This window comes from Grus americana, chromosome 1, assembly GCF_028858705.1.
Source record: "Grus americana isolate bGruAme1 chromosome 1, bGruAme1.mat, whole genome shotgun sequence".
Taxonomy (NCBI): Eukaryota; Metazoa; Chordata; class Aves; order Gruiformes; family Gruidae; genus Grus; species Grus americana.
Window position 1 is genome coordinate 211,219,782 of NC_072852.1, and position 8,760 is coordinate 211,228,541.

The 8,760-nt window shown below is 46.2% G+C and overlaps 1 protein-coding gene across 6 annotated transcripts; it reads right to left on the bottom strand.

Annotated features, from left to right (window-relative positions):
- Positions 1-201: 201 nt before the first annotated feature.
- Positions 202-8,559, bottom strand: PRSS23 (serine protease 23). Of its 6 annotated transcripts, XM_054802526.1 has the most exons (3): positions 7,713-8,375; positions 3,829-4,006; positions 202-3,388 (listed from the first exon to the last, which is right to left on the bottom strand). In XM_054802526.1, exons 2-3 carry the CDS (start codon positions 3,963-3,965, stop codon positions 2,257-2,259), a joined length of 1,269 nt encoding a protein of 422 aa, XP_054658501.1. In that variant the 5' UTR covers positions 3,966-4,006; positions 7,713-8,375; the 3' UTR covers positions 202-2,256. The 6 variants fall into 6 exon arrangements, with proteins under 6 accessions (XP_054658501.1, XP_054658510.1, XP_054658518.1 ...); XM_054802535.1 differs by lacking the exons at positions 3,829-4,006; positions 7,713-8,375 and adding an exon at positions 8,389-8,559; XM_054802543.1 differs by lacking the exon at positions 3,829-4,006.
- Between the last annotated feature and the right edge of the window lie 201 nt (positions 8,560-8,760).

Consider the following 8,760-nt stretch of genomic DNA (forward strand, 5'->3'; position numbering starts at 1 on the left):
ACAGAGTAATTAAGCCTACTGAAAAAAAAAAATAATTGAATTACTTCTGTAACAAGTGGGGACAAAAGAAAACTGAAGGAAAATAAACAGCATTGAGGATATTAATACATCTGTTCTGTATCTGAATGTCCTTCCAAATAAGTAACTGAAACAACCCTGAAAGTGCAACCCAAGTGTAGTACAAATACAAGAATGTCTGCATTGAAATTCCATAACTTTTCTTTATTCACTGTGATACATTCAAACAAAAGTGCTCCAGATAACAGCCATAAAGTAAAGGAAATTAAAATAAAAAGGCAGAAAAAGACCATCAGATACATATTGTGATTATTCATATTTCAAAGCATTAGTAACTGCTTGTATCTGAGGGCACCAAAAGCCCACATAAGGGTCCATGTTTTTGTACGCTGCACCTATAAAAATAATAATCGTAGGCAGCTCTAGCAAAAAATGTTTTTCAGAACTAGAGCCAAAGCCATCACAAAGATAAAGCACCATCAGGCATATGTTTACAAATGCCATAGTAATTAGTAGAGTGTAAGAAAGGCTTAGCTGAATTAACGTTTTCCTTTATAGCATAGGGAAGCTCTGCTTAGATTCATTCCTTCCCAGCTCTGCCACTTCACACCAGGGACTTGCGTTTGCCCCACAACACCAAGTGCCATGGGTAACTCGGTAAGGTTCAGGCAACAGTGAGAGATGGATGGAAGAGAAACTGGAACTGGCGCCAGTGTCTATCCTCCTATTTAAAAAAACAATATTGGCATGGCAGCATGTACTTAACCATGTTACTGCAATACAGAGGCACAATCCACCCGAGAAACACTGTTTGTACAGACCACATCGACTTAACAATGCTGTTTGCTAAGCTACAAGTATTTGGCTGCACTGATTTTACCTATAAAAGACAGTTCTTGTTTCAAACTACAATTCTGCTATAGTAAAAATGTAAATCACTGTCATGTATAAGGGACAGCAGAGCATCACTTCATAGCAAACTCAGATTGCACCCTATAATGTGGCTCTATTCCAGCTGCAGAATTACTGAACTGTGCATTTGCCAAGAATTATTTGTAACTCAACAGTCTGATGGGGAGGAGGATTCCTACCCCAAATGACACAAGAAACAGGAGTCAAGATGCTGTACAAATTACACTGTCAAAGGGATACGATAGAGAGACACTTATAAATCTAGGGCCCTTCTACCTAGTATATGTTTAGGTAGAACAGCATGGATCTTCAACAAAAAGGGGAAAAACTCAATAGAAATCCTTGTCCTGCTCTCCTCTTTACCTGCTTTGCAGGCTGCAATTCAAACAGCCAGCAAGACCGAGGACAGGCTTCTCCTCTGAAAACCTGAGTTGCTGACACGAGATTTTCCTTAAAAGATCGAAGTAAGGTCATAACAGAAAACAAGCCTCTGTCCTCATATGCTTTCTATAATAGTATACTCACAGAGATCCTGCTAGGTGTAAGGCTATGCCCCAGCTGCTGTAAAGATTTAAGCCCATGCATGATTTGTTTCCCAAAGCAGAACGCAATGGCACTGCTCATATGACCAACATCACCTTCACAGTCAAGTTCTTGCAACATCAAGGTCCGTTTGCTCAAAAAGCATTTTTCTTAACTATGTTACTAATAAAGTCTCAAATCACTCAGGCCAAAAGAAGGTTAGAAGTGTTAAGTATTTACCCTTCATGCTATTTGTGTGGCATTCATCTCCCACAGCACATGCCTTGCCCTTTTCACACTCCCTTGCTCATGCAGGAACACAAAGCTGTAATGTTTGGGTTGCAAACACCATTAAATGCCCCTCTTCAGCCCCCAACAGCATAGAAATATTTTCTTAAAAGTTCAGATCAAAGCATTTCTACTAATCCTAGGATTTATTAAAACAAACATTGTAGGCATGAGATAGTCAACAGCGTCCCTTTTGTAAGATTCTTTGGAGACAGTTCTGATTTCATACTGTTTACTGATCTGCCCCTAATTAATCTTCAGTTGCTCAGCTGCAAATTCAGCAAGTCCACCTGCTCCTTCCCCACCCAGCAGACGTTCCTTTCTCCCCAGTTTCGAGCTGCAATGACAGCACCACACAGCCCCTGTCCTGAGAACAAGGTGGCTTGCTTGAAAAGCTATATATCACATCCCGATGTTACAAGATCCTATCACATGCATTTGCAGCAGAAGTCTACCCTCTCCTCAGATGAGAAATTAAAACCAGTCATTAAGTGCTTTCAAGGAGTTTCATTGTCTTTAGCCTTCCCTGCAGTCAAGGTAGTTGCCTTTGATCCAGTAACAGATCTGTGCGTATTTGAGGGGTGTGATGCGAACAGCTACATTGAAATCCTGTGGGGTACCATTCATGTCCACCCACTGATGGCCTGAAAATATTCCAATAATTTTACGCTCCCATTTGTGATTCTGCCTCTTCCACATCCTCACATACACCCCAGATCCACTCGCACCCGGCTGGGCATCACACTGCTGGTACAACAGGTCATATGTTTCATCTTTGACATCACAGAAACGGTAAACCAAGTTTCCTGGACGATCATTGTCGTAGCCAGAGAAGTGAATCCTCCCTCCAGGCAAGTGTCTTGCTGGTGGGCTCACACCTATCTTCATAAACTTTCTTTTATGAGGCTTCTTGAGCTCCAGCAGGGCATAGTCATAATCCATGCCAATGTCATTGGCATTGCCTTTGATCCATCCTTTGGGGACATGTGTCCGTTTCACTCGGATCCACTGGAATTTCATTTTCTCAGGCATTGCTGAGTTGGTGATATTGGCCCCTTTGCTGCCATCTTTCAGTTTGGGCTTTAGGAACCCCACTCGCAGTTTCTGAGCTCCTTTGACATAACTCTTGCCATCATGAATGCAATGAGCAGCAGTAAGAACATGCTTTTCAGCCACTAGCGTCCCCGTGCAACCTGTAGATAGCTTCACCGAAGTGGAGAACGGGTAATTCAACAAGAAGTCCTTCCCAAAAATGCTAAACCTGCTGTCATAGCCATAGATCTGCCTCTTAGTTCGAGATTTGCCTCGAGACCCATCACCGCTGTTGCTCAGAATATATATGCCCACTTCAGTTTCAGTGAGGCTGCCATTAGCATACAAAGTTTCATAGGACAGGTAGTTCTTCACTTCTTCATAAGTTGGCAGCGGAGAACTTTTGTGGCATGTTGGGCCACAGGGAGATACCACTTCCAGTCTGGCTTCAGCATCAAACTGTGGTTTGTCCAAGTTAAGGGTAGATTGTGGCAGGATAACTGGAACTCTGTAAGACGGCCAAGTTGGCTTCCAGTGAGAACTGGAGGGCATCACATCTTTAGCAGCACACAAAAGGAGGATTAAAGTGGACAAGCCTGCCATTCTGAATGCCGGTCTGTGGAAAGCAAAAGGAAGTCCAGTTACTCACCCAAACATGTTGCAAGATTAATCTACCTTGCTAGGTAACAGCTTGCTAACCAAGTCTGTGTAATAAGGGTCAAGCGATTTGAATGGAGCCAACTATCATTAAGTACTTCAGTGTTAAACTAATGCCTTAACCTGTATTTTGAAACAAGTCACAAGTCTGTTAACACTGAAACACAGGGCATTTAACTCTCAGCTGTGCTGAGCCACCAACTCCCAGCTGACATCAGTGGAAAGTTATGGTATTTCTCTTCACACAGTGTAACGAGAATTCAGACGCTGTGTAAATTCCTGCATTCAGAAACCATAGCGCCTGCAAAGAGTAGATGTGTCTTACTTCAGATAGATTACAGCATTCTCTGAAATCTCCCACCTACTCTCTGACTCTACTGAGAGAGGTCCTGAAATCACCTCACACCGTTTGCTGTCGTAGCCAGAGACATCAAGTTGATGGTAGCAACAGGCGGGTGGACAAAGCAGGTAACCTGAACAGGAGCCGGGCTGCAGAACATGACCACACGGGAGACTCGCTTCCCCTTACAACTCATACCAGAGGAAGGTTTCTGCTCTGCATAGCATTCACTCTCCTCTAGGTTTACATGAGAAAGGGTGATATGATTACACGAGGGCAGCTAATGAAGTAAGTTTACAATTCTTGAGGGAATTTTCAGTTAACATACTGGCTTATTCCTTTATAAACTCAATTAATTAGAAATGCAAACCAACCCCCTCTGAGCACAGGCAGACAAATGGGACTGTGAATGTGTTTATGAACCACAGGCAGAATGCCTCAGACTGCAGAGAACAGCGTGCACTAGTCCTGTGTCAAGAAAATGTGTAACTTTAGTTTATTTGAAAATTAGCCATACAGCTGAATCGCTGCAGGAGGCATTGCACCCTGGGCAAGAAGGCAGGCAGGATCTCCCTCATACAAAGATTATTCAAACAAAACTTCACAATTATGTTGAGCTTACACATATTTAAAACCCTGCTGAGGTTACACTGATCACAACTGCAGGATCATTCCTGAAATACCTCAAAAGAGTAAATCAAAGCAATTCACGCAGGAGATGACCACAGCTATCTAAGAATAAAAAAGAAAAATCCTTCTCTCCAACGCTTTTTGTAGGAATACTCCATCCCTTAGCTGCACTGAAAAAGACTTCAGAAGCTACAAAATGCTAAAGTCCGAAGGTGTCCAACTCAAATGCTGGGCCTGGATTCTTCCGTTGTTGGTAGCATCCTCTTTGGGAATGGAGGCTATAATTAAGCACACGGTGTTCAAAATATCAATTGAGTCATGGGGGAAATCAAAACATTTCCATTCCAAAAAACAGACACAGGTGAACAGAGCTGATACTACTGATGCCCACAGAGGCAGGTACTGACTCTTCCAGAAGGGATCAGACATTCTGTTCATAATTTTTACATTAACAAACAGGACATCTTTAAAGGGACGTATTTTTTTCTAGAAGGGCTAAGCTCTACAGAATGTGTTGTTTTATAGTTAACGAGCAAGTCATGCTGGAAAACACAGACCATTTTAAACATCAAGCAGATCTGCATAATTTTGGATGTCCCAGAATTGGACAATACTTGCTTACTGAAACCATCAGCTCCTCTGGCTCCTTCCATGGCAGAGATTAATATTGCAGCTAGCTGGGTTTTGTAAGCTATCAAATAATCATGTTGGTATAAGGATGTCTCAAGGAACGCTTGCTGTATATCAAATAGACTTGTTATATAACAGTGATTAGGAAAACGTAGAAAAAGAAGGTAACAGGGACAAATGATTCCACTCCGTCCCCACAAAGACAGTATACGCTAGCATAAGTCAACTGTTAACTGTCCTACTTGTGACAGTGAGGACTGTACACAGAAACATTTACTGGTCTCCCAGTCAGAAGGTGAGAACAGACTAAATCACAGTTATGTTGTGCATCAGGTAGCAGATCCCATTATTAAGAGCACATATTTATAAGCAGTCTGCTCTCATCTGCTTCGCACTAAAGTTATTCCCACAAATTACATTTGAAGCTTTCCTGACAGATGGAATCTCTGTCTCAATTGCACCACTCGTGCCACTTCTTGGATCTAAAAATCATCCATGCTAACTGAGCCAGTGCTGGCCTTTGGTTGGTTTATTTAGCTGGCAGGGGAAAATTAGAAGTGTCTTGTCAGTTGTTGTTTGCACAAGCAGCAAGATTTTCTCGTGCGTGTCAGCACAGCGACCTGATGAAGGGACTGCATGCCCAACAGCTTCTCTGCTTCCTCCATCGGGGCTGAGAAATCACCTCTCTCTGCAACCTGCCCTCCCTCATCTCCCTACCATCAGCACTGCAGCAACGCCACTTTCCAAGGCAGTTTCAGACAGCAGAGGGCAGCCGCCCTATGAAGAGAACAAGACAGCAGCTGGAACTCAAGTTAGTCCCCAGAAAAAGGCTTCAGAAGATGGTATCTGTCTGTGCTGTGCTCTGTAAAGCGGTACTTACTCCATGTCTTTAAGCAAGCCTTCCCACACCCCTCCCCTGCTGCCTCTGTGCTATGATCACATTGCAGATACATGGGGTAAAAAAGCCTTTTCATCAATTACAGAACTTTTCTGTTATTTAAAATGGTATTAAAGCCTAACAATAAAATACAGTTGTGAGTTTATACCTGATCATAGAAGCTAAACAGTGGTCACAAACCAAAGACTTTACTGAAGTCTTCGTAATTATGTCTTATCTGGAGACATAACTGGTGTTAAATCAGTTCTGGGCTGCAATAAATAGAATAAATGTCTTATTTATAACAAGATGCCAAATTAGTGCATGGTACCTCTGTGTAGATCCTTCCTCTTTAAAAAATAAAATGGTTAAGCAGAAAAATGAAGGAATTTAACAAGCAGTCTAAATTTAAAGAGACACCTACCAGTTAGCCTCTTCTTTCCTTTTCCTTCTCTCTTTTCCTTTTTGTTTAAAACAAAATGCTGCAAAAAACAGGCTTAACGCTCTCTATGTTCAGCTACTTACTCGTGGGTGACCCTGAAAGATGTTCCTAAATCGAACTGGTAAGAAGCAAGTACTTCCCTGAATGGCTTTCACAATACGATACTGAATGAATTACGACGTGCTGCTCTACTGTAGTACTGCTCTTCTGTTTCTATGTAAACTGTGTCATAAACTCAATCCACCCTTTGACTCAGTACAAAGCCCTGCTCTGATACCCAGCCTAGGAACCCCCTAGAAAGCGGTTTGTACATAATCACACTTGCTAATGGCATTAAAATTGTTTAGAGAATGGAAACAGTGACAGCTACCCCGGGGCTCCCCACGCTGCTAAAACACTTTACAGACACATTTCCCTGCCTGCTATGGGCATTCACGCCTTGAGATGGATGTTGGTGAAAGAGAACTGCCTTGTTCAGGACGGACATGAATCATTTTCTAATAAGCAAGTAATTTTTCTGGAAGAGTTCACTACTTCAGGGGTGGTTCTTGTAATAGATGGTTAAATAACAATAAATCTTGGAACATCCAGTATGAAAGCCCGTGAACCAAACAGTCTCCATTACATTTTGAAATGAAGAAAGTTTTTCCACAATGCTGGAAGCAAGAATGATTAACACGGCAAAAAAAATGAAGAAAGAAAACCAAGACTGTAAGAGAGAAAAACCTGCCTCAAACCAAATTATAAAGGTGAACTAAATCACTGTCACTGCCATGCCAAAATACCTCTGCTGCTTTTCTTAGTCACGGAACTTGTTAAAACACAGCAAAAATAACCGAGTCGCACTTTAAGAATTACAGAAGCCTTACTGCCGTTAAAATCTAACATCTCTATTAGCCTACCTGCGTTGCTGAGGGCGGTGTGGGAGTTACACTGCCTTACCCGCTAGACTGAGGGCTCTAAGAAGAGATGTCTCAGAAAACCTGAAACGAACTTCGATACTGGCAGGCCAAGGGTGTTTGTTAACATATACAAGGGGCACAGCAGGTATTTTGACATGAGTGTCAGCGACACACGCACACACACACACAGAGAAATGGGATCACATCATGTGATTACCGCTTAGTCCAATTCCTATAGAATAATTGTACTGCCTCCTTTCACCCTCTTTCCTTTCCTCTTTCTCGCTCCCTACACATAAAGTGGCTTCGGTTACTCTGTACAAGAGCAAACTGTGTCACAGGCAGACAGTGATGGTCAACTTGATTAAGACGGCAAGCTGTAAGCAAGGGCTACAAAGCCACCTGAGCGACAAGCAGCGTGCCGGGGCAGCCGCACAAGCAGGGTCTCCACTGGAACCTTACCGACCCCTCGGACCTCGCTCGGGGCAGGAGGTGAACAACTGCCACAGGCTCCAGCAGCCGCTTCACTGAAGAGATGGTGTGATGTATGTCTTAAAAAACCCCAAAATACGGGTGTTCTCGGTCATGGTGATCAATCAAAGTAGAGGACCGCTGTGGCTCAACCGCAGAGCTACTTCTGACGCCTCCCAAGCGTGAAACGCAGCAAAGGCGAATTTTTTATCAGCTGTTTCCTCGCCAGTCGCCCCTTCAAAGTTAGTCACCGACATCGGCGAGCAGCGGTGCTTGCTGCTCCGGCCGCCCCGGCGGCGGGGACTCGACGCGGGGACCGGTGGGGAGAAGCCCCGTTATCCCTTTTGTTAGCCCGCGGCCGGAGAGGCGGCGCCGGGTGCGCTCCCGTTGATGCGAGCGGGGTTAAAAATTAAGCTCTTCGCGGAGCGCTCGCCCCGAGCCGGGACAGCGGCTCCCGCAGGCCGGCTGGCGGCAGCGCCCGGCGGGGACGGCCGGTGGCCCGCAGTGCCCGGCTCCCCTCGGCTCCGCGCCCGCCCGCAGGTGAGGCGCCAGCCCCGGGGCACCGAAGGGCGAGAACGGCCCCCGCCATCCTCCCCGCCGCCCCTTTGTCCCGCGGGGTGACCCGCGTCCCGCGGCACCCTCCCGGCCGGCGGGACCCGCTACCTACCAGCTCCCCGCGGCGGCGGCGTCTCCGGGAGCCGCTCAGGCAGGTGGCGGGGCCGGTCCCATCCCTCCCGCCGCCTCCGCGGGGCTGGGGGGCGCCTCCCCCCTCCCTCCCGCCGGGCGCCTTCCCTCAGAGGCGCGCTCCGAGCGGGGCGGAGCGGCGCGGGGCGGAGCGGCGCCTCCCGCAGGTGGCTCCCGCCGCCGCCGAGCCGCGCTCCGCAGCGCTCCCGGCGGCGCAGCTGCTCTCTGCCCGTCCCACCGTCCGCCCGCGGCCGCCGTGGGCTACGCTGCACCGCCCTGCGCCGGGCGAGGCCGGGGCCGTCCCTCCGCGCAGGCCTCCCCCCGCGGGCCACGGCCCCAGTGCACCCTGTGGGGC

Bases quoted from the DNA above. Each gene is read 5' to 3' on its own strand.
- PRSS23 (XM_054802526.1), bottom strand. From the start codon at position 3,965: ATGAGTTGTAAGGGGAAGCGAGTCTCCCGTGTGGTCATGTTCTGCAGC. The intron at 3,389-3,828 runs GTGATTTCAGGA...TGCTTTCCACAG, and splicing joins ACGACAGCAAACGGTGTGAG to ACCGGCATTCAGAATGGCAG.